At 38.5% G+C, this 21,067-nt stretch overlaps 1 protein-coding gene across 1 annotated transcript; it reads left to right on the top strand.

The window, feature by feature from the left end:
• Window positions 1–8,844: 8,844 nt before the first annotated feature.
• Window positions 8,845–21,060, top strand: LOC131771583 (uncharacterized). The gene is made up of 11 exons (XM_059087395.2): window positions 8,845–9,321; window positions 10,648–10,702; window positions 11,973–12,045; window positions 12,708–13,061; window positions 13,344–13,472; window positions 13,620–13,754; window positions 14,084–14,215; window positions 14,536–14,658; window positions 15,071–15,184; window positions 15,725–15,956; window positions 16,331–21,060. The coding sequence occupies exons 1-11, from the start codon at window positions 9,303–9,305 to the stop codon at window positions 19,639–19,641; spliced, it is 4,677 nt and encodes a 1,558-aa protein (XP_058943378.1). The 5' UTR covers window positions 8,845–9,302; the 3' UTR covers window positions 19,642–21,060.
• The last annotated feature ends 7 nt before the right edge of the window (window positions 21,061–21,067 follow it).

Here is a 21,067-nt window from a genome sequence, read left to right as displayed (position 1 = left end):
AAAACATTAAAACGTTGGTAAAAAGCAGCAAGTTTCGAAGTCTAAACGAAAGATGGGTAAGCTGAGTTTCAGTCAAATATCATGACATTTGGGATGTAATTTCGATACCGAATAAATAGTTCTACATGGTTATACACGCATAGGATTCTGTTGTGTTCACGTGAAGGCCATTTCAGCCATTCCTGCCACTTGTAAGTGGTAGGAAATAAAAGATATGTATAGTTGTTTCGTATTGAAGCCCTGTGAAATCACAAATTTGATTTATTTCTTCTTTGTTTTAAGTGGTCATTATCCATTACTTTTGGAAGTCGATACTGATGAGAAAGAAAAAATGTTTATGATTATTTCTTCTCTCGAACATTTTACTATTTAGGTACCAAATAATCTTGATACTGAAGACCATTGCATGCTATTATGAAAAATGTACCCCTGATTGCTTTTTCAACATGTATGATGTAATATACCTTGTGATTTGTGGGATTTTCACATGTAAACTAGAAATACCTGTAGAGGGTAATGATGTACTTAATGCAAAGTGTTTTGGTACAAAGTCTGCTTTGCTGTAATCTACCTGAAGGTGCTTTTTATATGCTAGTAACACTTGCACAGCCCAGTCAAAATGTTCTTTAGTAGTAGTCAAGCTGGCTGTTGTAATTATAGGCAGCAGAGGCCAAACCTCATCCTGAAAAGCAGTCTGAAAGGTGTGAAGTCAGTGGAAGATACTTCATTGTAGGTGGCCAAATTGCAGGCTGTCAGCCCATTTTGAGTGAGTAGTTAAACTCAAGATCGGCTATTTTAACTAATTTTATTGAGAGCCAAATCCTGCAAGGCTTATATTCTGTATTAATTTGAAGTGTTACTTTTATGTTTCTTATTTTGCAGTAAGTGGGCTTGTTGTGGCCATTTTTCTCTCAAACATTTTTTTCAGCTTAGTCAAAACGTTTTTTAGAAGTAGGCAAGCTGGCTATAGTAACAGAAGGTAGAGACCAAACCTTGTCCAGACTAGACGCCTAACAAATGTTCTGTGTGGAAAGCCAAATCCCTGGTTACCGGCACATTTTGACTAGGCTATTTGTTATTTAGCTACTCTTATTATTAAAGATTACTGCATTCCTTTTTAATAATTTGCTGCCAATTGTATGCTGTATATAGCTTATGATTTGTGTGATTTTCAAGAGTAAATTAGAAATACCTGAAGATGGTAATGATGTACTAGATAACGTACTTGATGCAAAGCAATTTTGGCACAAAGTGTATGCCTTGTCCTCAGGTGATTTTAACATGCTAATAAGCTTTGTTATTCAAATAATATACATCAGCTGGAATGGGAATATTGAAAGAAAAATAATAATATTTAACCATAACAAGTTTTGGTTTTATGTCCAAATTAAGCACTTAGTTGAAGATCACTGCACTGATCAGGCCCCGAAGGCCAAAAAAGTGCTGTCTGCTGTTAGTTTAATTTTTGTCATTTCTATTGATTTATTTTATTTATCAATGTTTCTTTGAGTTATAATTCATTGACCTCTTTCAATAGTGCAGGTTCGCTCGTGTAACCTAATCCCACATGTATGTATGTACAATCTCAGTTGAAATTTTGAGTGGCAGGCAAGCTGGCAATAGTAATAGGCAGCAGAGGCCAAATCTTGTCCTGAATAGAAGTCTGACATGTGTGAAATTGGCAGCTATTTCATTGTAGGTGGCCAAATTGTTGGCTGCAGCACATTTTGACCTGGCTGATTGTGTGTGTGTTATGTATGTGTTCTTCTTTTTAGGTGTTAAACAGGTCAAAGTACCGAAAAAAACCTCTGTGATAACTTGGTAGTCTAAGATGTAAAAAATTTTTAATAATAAGGTAAAGCTTGATCATTCTTAAGAGTTTGCATCTGTTCTAAAAGTTTTGGGGAGAGTTAGGGGAGCATTATTTATACAAATGTATTTAAAAAGTAACAAAAAAATAAAAAGAACTAGGGCAAAATCCCAATTTGCTTTAAAAGTTTATTTTATTAAGAGCATAATTCTGGATATAGCTTGGGATTTGTGTGATTTTCACAAATTGTTAGGTTGTTATGTAAACTTAATTTACAGGAACCTTGTTAGTTTTCAGCTTCAAGAACAAGTACATAATTGCAGGAAAAGCTTGAAGCTTGAAAAATTGACTGATGAAACTGGAACAGATGTCATGAGATTTGTACAATAGGTTGGCCTGGGAGGAACCAAGAATTAAAGAATTCATTGATTCTCTTACACCTTTTGTCTGCATAGTGTGCTTCTGTAGAGCTTAGTTATTGCTGTAGAAAACGTTTTTGGAGGGCCCTTGAGATCACTCACTTTTGAGCTAGTTGCCCCTAGGGAAGAGGATATCTGTACTTATTATCTCCCTTGGGGGGGGGGGTGAAGGGTTAAAGACTGATTCTTCTCCAGTAGCCACAAGTACCCCTGCATATGGAAATTTTGAACACTATTAAAGGGCTAGTACCCTCATTTCATACTTGAATTTCTAATTTAGTGTAAGTTATGACAAATAATGAATGTAAATTCATCTTGGTTGTACAGGTTATATCCAGCAGTCCTTAAAAAAAATAAAAAGGTATTTTTCTGAATTAAAAAAAAAGTGTTCTTGCTTCAAAGTAAGTGCATGATATGTCATTCAATTAATGCTCTAGCAGAGTTTTTGTTTGAAATGCCAAAATCAACTTCATGAGTAAGGACAAAAAAAAAAGGCAATAAGCAAATGTTCTTCTGTATCCTTTATGTCAATTTGGGCTGAAAAACAGGTTTTTTCCTTTTGCAAAAATTAGCTTATTTCACGACCAAAAACGATGCAAACAAGCTGAAACGTTATGTTTTCAGCAAAACAGCGATAGAATCTGCGAAAAAACAATGGAGACAAGCTAACACACAGTGTTCTCAGTAAAATTTGGGCAAACAAAACCTTAAAAACCAAAAAAAAAACAATTGCGCTGACTTACCCATTTTTTGACAAGATAACTGCCAAAACACTGAAAACTAGCTTGAAACTACATGTTTTTCACAAGATCGCGACGAAATCTGTCTAAAAACTCTAAAATACGGCAGAAATGTACGATTTTTGCAAAATTTTTCGCTAAAGTTGACAAAAACACTAAATTCGACTGAAAAACACGTTCGTTTTTTTTGCAAAAATAAGCTTATTTCAGTTTTAAAAACGCTGCAAAAAATGTTCTCAGCAAAATAGTTTAAGAGTCTGTGGGAAAACACAAAAACCAAGCTTAAACCAAGTGTAAATTGATAAAAAGGCCCGAATTGCGCATTTTGGCAGTTATTTTGGCAAAAAATGGTATATTTTGATTTCAAGCAAACTTTCAAGTAGTTGTTAAAGTTTAGAGCCAAACACAATACCAAAAAAAAATTGGATGTTTTCAGAAAAAATTGTGACCCTCAGCCTAATCATAATCCCACCCTACCCAAGCCCTAACTCTAGCTGCGAGCTATCCTAACCCTAACCCTAACCCCGGGTTAGGGTTAGGGCTCGGGTTAAGAACGGAACTTTTCACTCCAGTCAAAATGATGCAACTGGTTAACATGGTCCAACCAGCCAAAACAAGATAAAATGGTTTAAACGGTGAAAAGATTTTAATTACGTGACATGGTCCAATCGGAAGAAACGATCTCACTTAGTAAAATGGTGCGACTGGTTAACATGATCCAACTTGATAAAATGATGCCAATATCTAAAATGGACAAACTGGTTTAAATAATCCAACCAGTTGAAATGGTCTAACTGGATAATGCATGTGTAACCAGTGAAATTGGTTCAAATAATTCAGGTAAGGATGGTAACATTAGTTAAAAAGATCCAGCATATTACAGTGGTTCAACTGGTAAAAATAATCATCCAACTACTAAAAGTTATTAAACCCCAATCAAAATTAATCCAACCGCTTCAAATAATCTAACTGGTCAAAATTCTTCAGGTGGTTATTTAAGTGAAAAAGGTGACAAAATCTTCTTAAAAATATTTTTGAAGAGGCTTACACCCTTACCCTAAACACTAACCCTACCCCCAAACCCTAACCCCAAACCTTCACCCTAGCCCTAACCTCAACCGCAGACCCTCTAACCCTAACCCTAACCCCAACCTTCTCTATCTATCCTGTAAGTGTACCAGTCGGCCTATCGTTTGTTTTTCAGTAAACTTTCAAGTAGTTACTGAAATTTACAAACACAATACCAAAAACCCTGCAATTGAATGCTTGTAGAAAAATATTAACGCCAACCCTAAGCATAGCCTCATCCTAGCCTTAACCCTAATTCTAACACTAAACCCCGCTAACTCTAAGCATAATTTTACCCTAGCCCTAACCCTGATTGTAACACTAAACCCCTCTGACCCGAAGCAACCCAAACTCTAACCCTAACCAGGTAATGGGCTCCTGCCCTAACCCTATCCTCAACCCTGACTTAAACCCTTTACCATAGCTTAGGATTGGTTTGGGGTTTGGGTTAGGTTTAGGATAGCACAGAGTTAGAGTGAGCACAGGACGAAATAGCATGATTCCGTAATTCGGAAAAATGAAACTCTATGTTTCCACATCATTCACTTCTTCCTTGGACCTGTTATGTTTCCGTTATGATTCCTGAACGGAAATATGACGACACGTTTCCGTTGCATTTCTGTCAACGGAATATTATCATCGCCTGTTTCCGTTACGTTTCCTTGTACGGATTCAAACTTTTACCGTCAAGTAAAACATATATTTATAAAGTGCTGTACAGTTCTTACACCACGTTACCATGAAGACGTGATCGTTCGAGGACAACAAAGGCAAATTGACGTGCATTAGGTGTGTACGTTCGTAGGAATCATAAGAAGTCCTAGAAGCTTCGATGTTTTACACTGAGCTATGTGCATGTTAATTTTGGAACTGTTTCGAAACCTTACAAAATTGAATCTTTTAAACTTACTCTGTGCTTAGATTTTTAAGCAGCTGGATCATTTGAGCCAGTTTAGTCACTCAAACCAGCAATACAATACTAGGCTAACTGGATAGTTTTAGGGTTAGGGTTAGGATTTTCAAGTAGGCACACGCAGTTGTGTGGATATTGTGGTACATGGAGTTTAGTAGAGTGTAGATTTTAGCAGTATTTGCCAGTGTTGACATATTTATAAAATTATGGTTCCAAAGTGCGTGTCACTGTTGAGAACCCAAGAAAATCATGAGAAAGTCGCCGATGGATTAGCCATAAAAATAAGCCCAACTCTGAGTCAATGCCAAACCAGAAGAAAGTTGTGAAACTCGCGCCAATGTAAGGTTCGAAGTATGGGTCGCTAACATCCTATGAAAATCATGGGAAAGTCGAGGAGATTGGTCATGGTACCAACCAATGCCACTTTCCCATGAAAATCAAGAAACCTGTGGTAACTAGCCAACATATGCTAGAATGACAATCTTTAATAAAATTCATATCTAATAAGGATGTGTGAAATGGCCAATATCGCTCTTGGCCGAGATACTGGTTTGCCGTGTTTTGGCAGTTATTTTGGCGAATATGGTTAAAATCAAATCTGTGTAAAAACAGTAAAATCAACGAGTTATTGAGGTTCGTCAACATAGGGAGGGTCCTCTTAGTCTAGAGAAAAACTTCTGCCCATGGCTAAAGGCGTTAAATTAATAAATTGATATATCTGGGCGGCATATCAAACAGCAACACTAAACTTCTCCTTTCTCACAGCTTTTTCCCCTTTAACATCTTTGCTAATTCCATTTTTTTTAAAGTAAAAACTCGTTTTGGAGGCATAAAGGTCCCTAAAGCAACGTTTCAAGATTTTATGGCGATCTTGTGAAAAACATGTAGTTCCAGCTAGTTTAGAGGGTTTTGGCAGCTATTTACACAAAAAGTGGGTAAAATCAGCCCAAATTTTACTGAGAAGACTGCGTTTTAGCTGGAATAAGTGTTTTCACATGGATTGTATCCCTATTTTGTTAAAGACATCGTGCTTTTGAATGTAAAATAGGCTGATTTTTGCAAAAAAAAAAAAAAAAAAGTGTTTTTCAGGTCGAATTGAGCGCTTTTGTCAACTTTTGCGTAAAATTTGGCAAAAACTCGTGCGTTCTGCCGGATTTTGGTGTTTTTAGATAGATTTCATTGCAATTTTACGAAATACATGTAGTTTCAGCTAGTTTGCAGCGTTTTGGGCTTGAGACCGGCAAGAGTGATGGTAAACACTCTTAGCAGAGATAATTGTGCTAGCAGATATTAAAATTTCACCTGTAAAGACAATAAATTAATTGAACACAAGAAAAAGGAAACTTGATAAAAAAATTAGAATAATGGCGGGGAGAAAAGAGGGCTGCACTAAAGATTATGTACTTGTGTTCTTGAAGCTGAAAATTAACAAGGTTCCTAACAATTTTTGAAAATCACACAAATCCCAAGCTATATCCAGGGTTTTCTCTTGATAAAATTAACTCTTAAAACAAATTGGGATTTTACCTTGGTCCTTTTTTTTTACTTTTTATGTACATTATTTATGTATAAATAATGCTCCCCTGACCCTCCCCCAAATTTCCAGAACAAATGGAAACTCTTAAGAATGATCAAGCTTTACCTTATTATTTAAAATTTTTACATCTTGAATTATCAAGTTATCACAGAGGATTTCTTGGTACTTTAACCTGTTTAACACCCTAAAAGAAGTGCACATATATACTACACACAATCAGCCCAGTCAAAATGTGCCACAGCTGACAATTTGGCTGCCTGCCACAATAGAGCTGCCGCTAACTTCACACTTTTCACACTTCCATTCAAGACAAGGTTCAGCCTCTGCTGCCTATTACTATCACCAGCTTGCCTTCCACTCAAAAACATTTTGACTGAGCTCATCCATACATACATACATAAGTGGGAGATTAGGTTACATGAGCGAACCTGCACTATTGAAAGAGATCAATGAATTACAATTCAAAGAAACATTGATAAATAAAATAAATCAATAGAAATGACAAAAATCAAACTAACAGCAGACAGTACTCTTTCAGCCTTCTGGACCTGAGCAGTGCAGTGATCTTCAACTAAGTGCTTAATTTGGACATAAAACCAGAACTTGGTATAGCTAAATATTATTATTTTTCTTTTAATATTCCCACTCCAGCTGATGTGTATTATTTGAATTACAAGTCTTATTAGCATGCAAAATCACCTACGGACAAGGCACACACTTTGGACATAAAACCAGAACTTGGTATAGCTAAATATTATTATTTTTCTTTTAATATTCCCACTCCAGCTGATGTGTATTATTTGAATTACAAGTCTTATTAGCATGCAAAATCACCTACGGATAAGGCACACACTTTGCACCAAAATAGTTTTGCATCAAGTACATTATCTAGTACATCATTACCATCTTCAGGTATTTCTAATTTACTTGTGAAAATCACACAAATCATAAGCTATATACAGCATACAATCAGCAGCAAATTATTAGAAAGGAATGCAGTAAATTTTAATAAGAATATTACTAAGTAGTTAAATAACAAATAGCCCAGTAAAATTGTGCCCGTTGCTGGGAATTTGGTTCTCAATAAAATTAGCTAAAATAGCCAATCTTGAGTTTTACTGCTCACTCAAAATGGGCTGGCAGCTTACAATTTGGCCGCCTACAATGAAGTACCTTCCGCTAACTTCACAGACTGCTTTTCAGGAAGAGGTTTGGCCAGCTTTTCTACTACTCAAAAACATTTTGACTGGGCTGTGCAAGTCTTACTAGCATATAAAAAGCACCTTCAGGTAGATTACAGCAAAGCAGACTTTGTACCAAATGCTCTGCATTAAGTACATCATTAACTTCTTCAAGTATTTCTAGTTTATTTGTGAAAATCCCACAAATCACAAGGTATATTACATTATACATTCCAGTTGACAAAGCAATCAAGGGTAATTTTTTCATAATGGATGCAATGATCTTCAGTATCAAGATTATTTGGTACCTAAATAGTAAAATGTTCGAGAGAAGAAATAATCATAAACATTTTTTCTTTCTCATCAGCATCGACTTCCAAAAGTAATGGATAATGACCACTTAAAACAAAGAAGAAATAAATCAAATTTGTGATTTCACAGGGCTTCAATACGAAACAACTATACATATCTTTTATTTCCTACCACTTACAAGTGGCAGGAATGGCTGAAATGGCCTTCACGTGAACACAACAGAATCCTATGCGTGTGTAACCATGTAGAACTATTTATTCGGTATCGAAATTACATCCCAAATGTCATGATATTTGACTGAAACTCAGCTTACCCATCTTTCGTTTAGACTTCGAAACTTGCTGCTTTTTACCACCGTTTCAATGTTTTCTTGTTGTTCAAAAGGTGGTAGGGCCATTGCAGACCGTGATTTTTTTTTACTTGAGAACCAGATCACAACACCCAAGCCTTTTCACGCTAAATATTAAACTACTGAGATTTCCTTCGCCGCCGTAAGCCGCCATTTTATCTTTCCCTGAATACTAGTTCCCAAGCTTCGAGCCCGAAGGTCTCAGACATGCACTGAAATTATGATATTCGTTATTTCAGGGCCAATTTAGAAATAACGGTAATCGTTATCTTGGTGTCGAGATCATGCTGATCACAACTGAACGCACATTTACCCCTTTCCTCCGCCATCTTGAATGTTGTAAGACAGTGGAACCGAGTCCTTCTCTTTATTTAACACGGTAAAGAGCATTGGTAAAGAGTGCCACGAAATTACTATATCCATAAATTTGGTGCCAATTTAGAAATAACGATAATCGTAATTTCGGTCTCGAGATCATGTTGTCGCTGTTAGGTCATTTGAATAATGGCCCAGTGTGCCCCTCGACGCTTTAGTGGAAAAGATGTCGGCAACTTTGTTGTTGTTTGAAGGCTTCTTGCAGGAGTATTTTGAATGAACTGCCGAAACCTCTCGCGCTGATGAATCAAAAAGCCGGTTTTGGTTGTTTGTTGTAATCATTGCCTTTCTGTTGAATTTTTTTCGTCGGTGAATGTTCACTGTTTCGTGTCGCCGTACACATCACCCCACGATTCTTTGTCGGTCTGCTTTTTCGGGAAGTGTAGGAGGGTTATTGGACAATTTTCGACCCTCTTGTGCTTGCCGACAATATAAACGTACAGACGTTTCTTTTGTGTGACAACTCTGTGAATACCGCCATACTTCAACTGCTTATGAAGCGCTCTGGAAACCATTTTCATCACTGAGCATAACAACATTGGGAACATTTCGGCGACTGGAAGGATCGAAGTTTGGAAGCAAAGCGTTAGTACGTGATATGGAAATAGATGACATAGGTACGTCTTAACGGTGATGTATTCAGTTATTAGGTGTTGTGGCAACCGTCTTTTCAATTATGGTAACATTGCTAAAGTTTGCTTCGTCTTTCTTGTAGTAAGTACCATATGTGTAATTGAAGGTCGCGCGCGTCGAAGATATCCAAACGATCGCAATGTGTTCATATATCTGCAATTTTTCCTGTCAACGAGTTTCACAGATGTTTGTTTGACCTTGTCTCTGCGTTGAATGGCCTTCGTCGTTCTGGAGAGTTTTCGTTTTTAAGGTTACTACTAGGGTTTTAAGCTTCAACGCGTTGTATTTGATCTAGTAAGCTTTGATGTTTCTCTTCGCCTTGTTTCATCTATCATGTTTGTCTCAACCTCTGAAATTTTGACGCATTTTCCTAAACGTGTTTGGTCTGTCTTGACTCAAGCAAGACAGGTACTTGTCAGACAAGCACCATTCTGTAACAGCAAACATTCCGTATAAGCCCATTACATGCCCTCTGCCTTCGTAAATATTTACTGTTTAAAGTTTCTAACTTTTAAACCTGTCGCTAGTCACTCTTAAAAAAAGCATTTAAGGGTATAAAGATCTGTATATTCTATCATTCACTGACATTGTAGTCATTTAAAATAATTTCTGAAGTGCATAACTGCGTAGGAGAACGATTTTTTTGTTCATTTATGATTAGTGAAGACCAATTACAGTAATTAAAACTTTTTTCTTGATGTAAGATATGAAATTAAGCGTCAAAACTTGTCATCGATGTTCTATAAAGGAGATCAATAATCAGTTTGTTGTGCTGGTCTGATTGTGCTTTATCAGTAGCTCCACTTTCCTCTCAATCCTAAAAGTAGCTACCTCTAAAAAGTTGGTGTAAATATGATGCATGGAAAAAAGAAGCTGCCTCTGGAAAAGCATGCAATGACCTTGCAAAAGTAGTGACCTTAACACTTTAAACCCTAAGAGTAACTGGCATCAAATTTCTCCTTACATTGTCACCCCTGAATCACACATTAAGGTCATGAGAATAAAGGAAGTGATCACTAACCAAATAAGCTTTTGATTGGTAAACAAATTCTCCTTGTCGATACCTTAGGAAATGTATAAAGAGCAGTATGGAGAATATGCATACTGATTTTAGGGTGTAAAGGGTTAACAGCAGTTTTTGTTGTAAGCCAAGAAACAAGTACTTCCTATTTATATTTGTTTGGTTTGTTCCTACTTTTCTAATTTCTCATCAAAACATACACCAGGCTTTGTTCCAAAGCAGTTCTGTTTCCCCTTGAATACATACAAGGATGTATTCATTAACACAGTGTATTCTTTGTTTTACCTAGACGAGACATTCTTTGATAGAAACATAGATGAAATTGATGTGAGAGAAACTCCACAGTAAGTACATTTGGTTTTAGCATGTATTTATACCATTGTGTTAATGTTATATTATGTACATATATATATTTGAACTTTGTTTTGAATCAGCAGGATAGAAATGTCACTATTATTATCACTTTATTCCAACATTTATTATGTTATAACGGAAACTGACATAAAGAAAGATGTTTTTCATCTTTTCATGAGCATGAGACGAAGAAAAAATTCTGAGTCCTACACTTGTGACAAGACAAAAAACATCTTTCTCTATTTCTTTAATGAACTCAAAACTTACCTTCTCTCTTATCCAATTTGAAACCAATATGTCATTTGACTTCATAAGTTTTTTTTTTGAGTGGCTTCCATACAGTCTATTAAATCTTAATTTATAACTTCATTTTATATGTAGTCACTTCCCAAAGATAACCTTTCACTCCCAGGAGTGACCGATTAAGATTTTCTTCAAGCATTATCAATATAATGTCAAGCGAAAGGGTGATTGGGCACCAAATTCTCAAAGCTTCAATTTGATGAAATGTTTTTCAGACTGTAACGAAAAATTGTATTGAGATCTTGGGAGCGAAAGGGATATCTGTCATTTATAGTAAAGTTGCCTATGCTTACACAAGTAACGGGGTTTTCACTTGCAAGGAGATATGAAAAAGCCTTGGAATTGCATCGTGGCCTTGAGAGTAATGGTATGAAGGGTCATAGAGAGCTTTGGAAAACTATGGAATAATTGTTATCAGAGCAGTATAGCAATAAATACATTAAACAAAGGATGAGTGTTCTCATATTTTTGAAAAAAGTCGCGTCTTTAGTAAGTCAAATGAAAAGTTGAAAACATTGTGAATAAGGTCATGAATAGGCATTGAAGGAGGAGGAACCCTGATAAATGGTTAAAGTATTATCAAAATGAAGTCTACATTTTATAGATTTAAAGTGACAAATATAGGGCACTTTTTTCACCAGCCTGCAAGGTTTGTGTTTGTCTGGTAAAATTGCTCATCCTCCATGCTAAGGAAGTCATGGGATTTGAGGATTGGTCATATAAAGTTATATTCATAGAAAATAATTGAAAGTGAGGGTAATGATCCTTTTAGGAACAATGAAAAAAGGAAATTTTTGATTGGTGATTGTTAAACATTATTCTGAAACAAATCTCATGATGTGAGGTCACGAAAAACCCATAAAACATTCAGAACAATCATGTTTTTTTTAAATGCATAAGAATGTGTAGGCTTATTAAGTTCTAGATTGTGATTCTTGTGATCTTTGTTTTTTAAAGCTGGGAACTTTCAGAGGAAGAAGAATCAGGAGGAAGTGATGTAGAGACATTGGTGAATCAACAACAGACTGGAGTAAGTATGACGGCAGCTTTGACTATTTACTTTGGCATGGACTGTATATATATATATATAGGTATCCTTGGCTTAGCGCTTGGAGATTGAGAAAATTCTTGAAATTTATACGGAAATTAGATAAAGTTGAGGCTTTCTAAAACTTTGGAGAATTTTTGTAACCTTCTAAATGCTCTGAGAAAATTCCCTGCTGCCTTTGGATTGAAAAGAGAGCATCAACCATATTTACCCAATCTCGTCCAAGAACAGCTTCAAAGATAATGCTCACAATGCCTATTTTTTTCATAAAAATTAATGTTTAACATATTTACTGTGCTAGATGCTGACCTATTCAGGTTTTTATTTGCATTGTTGTCTTCGCTGGTCTGAGAAATCAAGTCAGCTAATTTTACCATAGCCAGTGCAAACTTTCAATGATGCACAGTTGTGAGATGTGATTTACTGTTAGGCTGGAAATTACTCCCTTTTTCTTTGCCCAGCCTGAAAAATCAATAATATTTGAAGGCAGACTCGAATTAAAGTCACTTTCATTATGCTACAATATTTATTTATAGAAGAGCTACTTGAAGTTCTTATCCAGCACACAAAAAAATACTGTTATCACATTTGTATTTTCTCTCTATAAACTAATTATTATTTCTCTAACTTGTGCATATTAATAGAAGAAAAAAGCAAGACAGCAGGTACCACATCAAGAGATGGCCCAAAGAAAAATTCCCACCTTACCACCAACATCTAATCCAGGGAGAAACCTGCCTCTCAAACAAAATGGGTCCATTCCAAGTGTACCACAGACTCAAAGCCCTGCTATGAAAAGAAACTCTGATAATTCAGTTTCCTGTGGAAAAATACCCACTTTGCCTATGAATCCCAGTGTGGGAAAGAATGGTCAGGTGACAATGTCAGAGAAACAACCTATATCTCCAAGCTTGTACCGACATCCTCTGAAGAAGGAAAAAATTGATGCAATGGTGAAGGCCGCATACAATAATAAGGGAAATAGTGACTCAGTTAAGGTAATCAGGCTTTCTTGTATCTGCCAAATTTTGTGCATCTGTAACTTTTTACAATTTCAGTTTAATTGTCAATATGCTTGGCAAAGAGAATGTGGAAAATGTACAACCAATTCTTAGTTTTACAGACCTTTTACGAAACAAGTTAAAAATAGACACAGGGCAAAAAAATTGAACATTAGATTTTGGGTATGTGTGTATTATAAAATGAAGTAGAGTATTGCACATTTTTATGTAGCCCAGCTATCACCACAGAGCTAAGAAAGCCTTTTTCTTCCTCCATAGGATTTTGGAGCCAGTGAAAGAGGAAAAATATCAGTTCAATCAAGCAAGAGTCAGGCTGCAGGAAACAGAGATAAAAAAGAAACTCTTGATGCTCGTATTTGGGATGAAGATGATGTGGATTCAGTGAAGGTAATGTTGTCAAGTGTTAACTGATAAGTGTAAATGAACATGATTGTATCAAAGAAATAAAGTTGTTTTGTTTTTATATTTGGGGAAAATGTTGTTACTGTTGCATTATTATCTAATCAAGATATCGAACCCACTTTTATTTTGTAGGATTTTACAGGAAATGATCGCCAGAAGGAAGCAAAGTATATGGAGCGTACTGATGAGGCAATTTATCAGCGAGCTGCAGAAGAACACATTAGGAGACCACCTCTTTGGCATGATGATGAGGTAGATTCTGTCAGGGTAGGTACTTGTCAAATGTAGTCCTTCTTATGCTTGGAATAAATTTAAAAATCCATGGTGGGAGATATACAATAGAAACTGTAGTTCTTTTACACTGTTCTTAATGTGATAATGTATTTTTTGATGTAGTTTTTCCCACTCCTCTTGGTTTTAAGTTCTTTAAACATGATGAAGATCCTGTGGAAAAAAAAAACTTGATTATTATTGCCAAGAATACATCCATTGTGCTACATCTCTTCAAAACTTCATTTCCCTTTTTCACCATTATAGAAGCACATTACCTGTAACTCCAGAAGAGTATTTTCTAATTTTGAAATATTATCCCTCAGGATTTCAGCCGTGTGTCTGGAAAACAAGAACCTCCATCAGGTTTAGCTAGTCAGCAACTGAGTAGGCTTCCTTCAGATGAGCACATATGTCTTTCTCCCCCCTGGAATGAAGAAGATGATGGACCTGTCAGGGTGGGTACATTGAATATACAGTACATTCTCTACACAGGTGTGCATGTGACTAACATTTTAGTCTCAGTAGATGTACTATATGGGCATGTGTGAGGGGCAGTGAGTCACTATTTTGTGTGAATGAGAACTTAACTGGAATTATTACTTAGCGAGATTGAAACTTTGATTTATCTTTCCAATCCTCAGCCATTTTACGGTTACAAAATATTGTCAGAGGTGACTTGAGTTTGATTCAGGATTTTTTGCTTGTAACTTTGTGCATAACTGTCTTTTTTTTTAAGACAACAGTAACATGAAGTCAAAATCTTTATTTCCTTCAGCCATTTGTGACAGAAGAACCAGTTGCAAAGAACTTTAGCATCAATAACATGGTGATAGAGGAACGTATGAGACAAGGACAGCCTCCCCCTTGGCATGAGGAAGATGAGAGAGATTCTACCAAGGTAGATACATATTTGTACTGCACTCCAAAAGTAAAGTTATTCAGATTACTGATAGAATTGTCAACTTGAATATTATATGTACATGCAGATATATTTCACAGAAACTCACTCAGCTGTGCAAGTTATTGGGGACATTCTTATTTTGCTCTGCTTTGCTTCCTGGTTTAGCCCCATGGTTACTGTGGGCGACTAGCGACAGATTCTATTTCTATAATTTGATACGCTGCACATTACAGATGTTGTTGTTTTCACTTTGATATTCATACACATGGTTTTAAACCGTTTCTCTGGTTTGTTGACTGTAACTTTATCGACGTTGGATAATCAGTTGCCTGCATATAGAGAGAGCCAGCAGTCCGTATGGATTTAACTTGATGTTTGTGGTTAATTTTTTTTGTTTTACCTGCTGTAGGACTTTGCTGCCCAATATCGTAAAACAAGATCAATGGAAAACTCGCGCCGTCCTTCAGAAGAAAACATTTATCTGACTCCACCTTGGATGGAGGATGATCGCCAGTCTTGTGGGGTGAGTACCTTCAACTGTCCACTTTGTAGGGAATTAATATAGTTTTTCCAACCTGTGCTTGACTGTGCCCACTAAGTGCTGGTATCTAATTTGCTGCTGTGATTTATGATTTACAAACACCATAGTTCATCCTCTAAACGCAGTTATCAGTTTAATCGAGGCACTTGAATTTTATAACATCTGCAAAAGGATCGGCAGTATTTTAAACTGGTTCTGCTTTTTTCGATTATATAGATAAGTGATTCCAAGCAAATCTTGCGATTTTTTTAGACATTTAGGACCTCAAGATGAATTTGTTGTGATTCAGTTTTATCCTTGGTTCAGTGATGGTTAATTTTTGTTGCTTTAAGTTCTTTTAACGCACTATTAAAAGCACATAGGATAAATCCAAATTTTAAACGAACAATGAGTTTGAGAGAGAGTATGTTAATAAGTTTTACCCTCAATCAGCTGTAAGGAGCTATTGCCGATAGTTAAAAACTTATAAACTCAACAATGTTTCAGCGTATTTATGTAATGCTGCTGTTAAAAATCTCACAGGGTCGGACCGGATCAGATCATTCTTCAAACCGATCGTACAGAATGACCCTGGAAGAACAGCGAGCTATTCAAGAGGAGGTCAGAAGCACAGGAATCGCAGAAGCAAGCGATAAAGTGCAAGTTCTCCGCGATGAAAAAGCCGCCGAGAAAACTGTTCAAGGAGTCGGACCACCTGTCCCGGGAGATAGTGGATTTTGTAGCGAGCAGGACCAGCATGCACAGCAAGGACAAGGTATTCAGGCGCTTTACGTTTATCCTTTTTCGTTACCAGGAAGAATAGTGGCACAACTGTCAGGGTGATGAAAATCAAGTCGGAGAAATTTTTTTTCGATCGTGTCATCAGACCGTCATCAAATTTTAAAGCCACTAATTCGATTCCAACAAGAGAATCACAGGGAACACGATTACATCTTTCTAAACATCTAACAAAACAAATTTAACCATTTAGCAAATACATGTGCTTTGATATCGATTCATTAAGAGGACCATCGTTGGAATAAAACGATCAAATATCCATTGTGAAGTCTTATCTAAATGCATCAGCCATGCTTTGTGAAAAATTGCCAGTGTTGTTTTAATGTACTAATGTGACTTGTTCCTCCACAGGACCCCCAGCTGATGGTGTAACAAGTGAAGCTATGCCACAGGGCGATCCACTAATTACCAAAGACATCGTTATCGTGGAGCCCCCACAGGAAAAACAAACTCTTACTCAAGCCCAGGTCTCTAGTAAAGTTATGGCGGATACTTACAAGCCAGTTGCTTTGAATCCAGCTGACGATAGCAGGCTAGTCAATCAACCGTTACCTAGCAACAGGGATAGGCCGAGCAGATGCACTGGTTCACGTGAAGTGAGAAGTGGCCAAAACGAGAGAAATCATGGCGGCGTCGAAGGAGGAAACCATAATCGGGGCATCGCCAGGAGCATCAGTCAGTCGAGTTTGGAAGCCATGTGTTATTCACCGCATGACGCTTTGGACGGCATGGAGACGTCCAGCCTGGTCAGTTTTGCCAGCACCGCGGCCACTCACCACGACCTTGACACCCGAATCGACATGGTACAGTCTCTTTTGTCCATGCTAGGAACTCATGACAAAGATGACATGTCACGAACTCTGTTGGCGATGTCAAACAGCAAGGACAGTTGTGCAGCCATGAGGCAATCAGGATGTTTACCGCTTCTTATTGATCTGCTCCACGGTAAAGACTTTACGGACAAAAATTCGCGCCGTGAGGCTCGCGCGCGTGCTGGACTCGCTTTGCATAACATTGTCTACTCCAACGTGGAAGATAGGCGTGGTCGTCGCGAGATACGAGTTCTAAGACTGCTGGAAATAGCGCGTGCGCACTGTGATGTTGTGCAATTTAAAGGTTTAGCAGTACACCCCTGTGCGGAACGTTGGTATCCACCTCTGAGGGAATATGGGCCAGGTCCGGCCATTGCTGCCCTTATGAAGCTTTCGTTTGAAGAAGATCATCGCACGGCCATTTGCGAACTCGGTGGCCTTCAAGCTATCGCTGAACTCGTGCAGATCGATCACCAGGTGAATGGACAGTGCAAAGACTTCTACAGCATCAGTCTTCGTAAATATGCAGGCATGACAATTACCAATCTTACTTTCGGTAATACGAAGAATAAGAGCTTGTTGTGCGGGATCCCAGGTGCTGTAGACGCCATTATCGCTCAGCTGAACACCATTGAAGAAGAAGAGATTATTCAAGTTTCTGCAAGTGTACTTAGAAACCTGTCTTGGAGAGCGGATGAATTTTGCCGCAAGACTCTTCGCGAAGCTGGTGCAGTGAAAGCGTTGTTGGCAGCGGCCCAATCATTACAGGGCGAACCCGCCCTGAGAACAACCCTCAGTGCTCTTTGGAACCTGTCAGCTCATTGCTCGGATAACAAGGCAGAGATTTGTGCGGCACCAGGCGCCCTGAATTTCTTCGTCAGGTGTCTCAACTACTCGAGTCCCTCTGGTAACATTTCCGTGGTAGAGAGCAGCGGAGGAATTTTGAGGAATCTTTCGTCACACATTGCCGTGCGTCCCGACTATCGTAAAACCCTCAGGGATTGCGGCTGCTTTCAGATAATGCTCACTCAACTACGTTCGCCAAGCCTAAGAGTCGTCAGTAATGTGTGTGGTGCCTTGTGGAACCTGTCGGCTCGGTGCGTCGAGGATCAGGAGCTCCTCTGGGAGCTCGGTGCTGTGTCTCTTTTCAAGTCGCTTATCAATTCGAAGCACAAAGCCATTGCCCAGGCCTCAGCTGCAGCCTTACGAAATTTGATGGCTGTGAAGCCAGGAAGTTCTACTGATAACGAGTCAACATCATCCCGTGCAGCCAGACACTATCGCAGTATGCCTGCGAATATGCGATCAGCAGAGGCACAAGCTAGAATTAAAAGTGATTCAGCTAGAGTGTTAAACAGTTCTTCGAGAACTCAGTCTCCAATACCCCAAGGCCAGGCTACCCAGCCTCCACTTTCCACGCGTCAAGCTGCAAAGCAGGATCACGAAGCTTCCTCTCACCCTGCAAATAATGTCCAACAATGTCCGGTACACCCCCATGGCCTTGTCTCTAAACAGACGGAAGACTTCAGATCGCAGCCTTCCTACTCCGCCGGTCAGGCTGGTATCGTCTCAGTCACAAGGCAAGATGTTGATGCCGCATCACGTGTACAGCAGTCTAGGAAAAAGAAAGTTGGATCTTCTGCCTCTCTCGCTCACTCGAGCTCAAGCTCCAACCATGGCGTTGTCCAGGATGTCGAACCCAGTCCTTCCCTCCTACGGAGCAGATCAGATGTTGGTCCCAGGGCTCTGGCCGGTAGACAACGGAGAGCTAAGGCACGAGGCGTTGACGCGAACAGTGTGGGCAGCGGAGCCTCTCTGGAGGGAAGACATGCTGCAAATTTTAAATGGAATCACAGCAATGATTCACTGGCTAAGTATCGTCGCCAACCTCGCCGAGATGCCTCCGTGAGGCAGAATTACGAACGGCCTGATGTCGATCCCCGTCATAGTGGACAAGCTACCGAAAAGCGCCAACACACTCGTTCTTCGAGCGACGGCTGTGTGGTAATACCTCTATTGTGTGACTCGTACCCTTTACATGTATCACACAAACCCAAGAGAGACACATCAAGAGACAAGGGTTCTGGAGAGGCGTCTGTGATATCCAAGATCAGAAGTGTGGTACAGAAAAACTTTGAAGGAGGAGGCGGACACCCTCAGCAGTCAGTATCTCAGCAGGGAGAGACTACTTCCATGGTTTCCCCGTCTACAGTTAAAAGACTCAACCAGTGGGCTGAGGCATGTCCTGGAGAGACTTACGAGATGACAGAGTTTGGGCTACAGGAAGAGAACTCCTCGAAAATACGTCAAGCGGTAAAGCAGCCCGGTACCTCGGATCAAATCTTCGCAAACATTGCGCGATCTGATCAGAAGCACTCAACACAGAAGTTCAAATCCTACCGTGACTCAGACAGTGACGCAGATACGGAGATCGCTATCGAAGGTGAACGAAACCTGTTCGGTCGCCCTCGGAAAGTAATAGGTTATTTCGAGGTGGAAAATGCTTGGATTCAAAAACCGACATTCGAGGCTAATCCTTCTCGTTCAGCGGACACGGAGAGCGTTGCTTCATCAACTTGCAGCTGTGACCCAGTGGAGAATGTCTGGATTCGTCGTCCAGACGCCCAAAGCTCTACAAAAGGTAATTGTGGGAAGTGTAATCGCAGTCGAGCCGTTAAGAATTCGGAAAAAAATATTCCTAAGAAACAGATGGTGAAAAGTAGACGAGATTCGACTGACTCTCCAATATCCAGCCCCAGCTTGCATCGTGTGTTCAAGAGCTCGTCAGGGCGCGAACAGAAAAAGAATTCTGATCCAAGCAAAAGAGGAGTCAAAGTTACGTCGCTGTAAAAAAGCCATTCAATCTCACGCATGGAATTTTATGAAAAAATCAAGGAACAATTCCTTTTAAAGTGGTTTAATACATAGTTCATCATAATGGCAAAGTCTGTAGCTCATATACTGAACACCTCTCGAGTGGTTTACATTATGAAAGCCTTTTTGATGTCAGCAAGTGGTAAAATTTTCCATAATGAGAACTCCGAAAGTTAACTTTATTCGTCAAGATCATCCTGATTGGCTGTTGATATCTGTTCAAGAAGGGATGTGGAGGGTGTTAGGTGATTAAGTTGTGTCGAATACAAAATCACTGTAGATATATCTAGTGTTGCTATGTTAACGACAGCTTCTATTTGGGGGGAAAATATGCACGGATATTTGTCTGCGGATATTATCTGTTCCAAGATGCGAACAGTTTTCCGAGAACGAAGCTCGAGGAGATTTATATGGTTCGAGGAACAGATAATGTCCAAGGAACAGTATACGAGGATAATTTCGCTCATAGTAGAGGCTTTTGTGGTTATTATCCTTCAAGTGTTTTGCAACGCGTGTGAAAAAATGTTTACAAACAGGGTACTGTTGCCGGTGTGGGGTGTTTTGTTTTTTATTCTCTTGTACGACTTAATGAACAAACAATTCTTTCCCTCCTTCAGTAACAACTACAAAACGCTCTCTCCTTTTGGATTAAATTTTAAACGAGGATTTATGGTAATGGACGTAAGGTTTAAAATTGGGGAATATCACTTGGGTGATATCCACGGATATCCCCCAGTTTTAGGTGGGAATATTCGGTCACGTGATTTTTAGACCAATCGCGCGCAAGCAAAAATAATCGATGGATCATAACGGTATATATTACATCATATACTCACAAATTATAATATATGGTCAAAGTTATTTGTATAGAACACCAGTCTTCTCATCTTTTATGTGACAATGATTACAAGCTCATAAATTGCCTCATGGCTTAAATTGGTTTGAAGTTTGTTCAAGGCGTTGTTGGATTTAAATGTTGTCGTTAGCCACTGCTTTCGTTTGGAGGAGCTAGGAATGTTATCTTACGACGTTTGCATCCTCCAGGTAATTGGTAAAACATGCCAGAAATTAACGTGGACGCTGAAACGCGGCGAGAATTTGGAACAGGCAGTGAATAGCGAACTTCTCAAGACTGAAGGTTTTTTCCTAACCTTTCACAAAAGCTTCTCTAATCACCTTCACCTTGTAGGCAAGGAAAAGTGGTTCAAAAGCCATCATTTTTTTTTTGTTATCTTCACGAGGTGTAACTGTTGCCTTTAGCTTCGTGTGCAATATTTGAAGATCAATATTAACTTATTATTTTTGCAGAGTTAAGTTCAGAAGCTAAAGAGACGATAATAATAAAAATTTAAATTATTTCTATGTGACTGTCTTCCTTGTACAGCTTCAGTGATCAAAATTC

The sequence above is a fragment of the Pocillopora verrucosa genome, chromosome 1 (assembly GCF_036669915.1).
Source record: "Pocillopora verrucosa isolate sample1 chromosome 1, ASM3666991v2, whole genome shotgun sequence".
Taxonomy (NCBI): Eukaryota; Metazoa; Cnidaria; class Anthozoa; order Scleractinia; family Pocilloporidae; genus Pocillopora; species Pocillopora verrucosa.
This window is presented reverse-complemented; position numbering and strand designations above follow the sequence as displayed.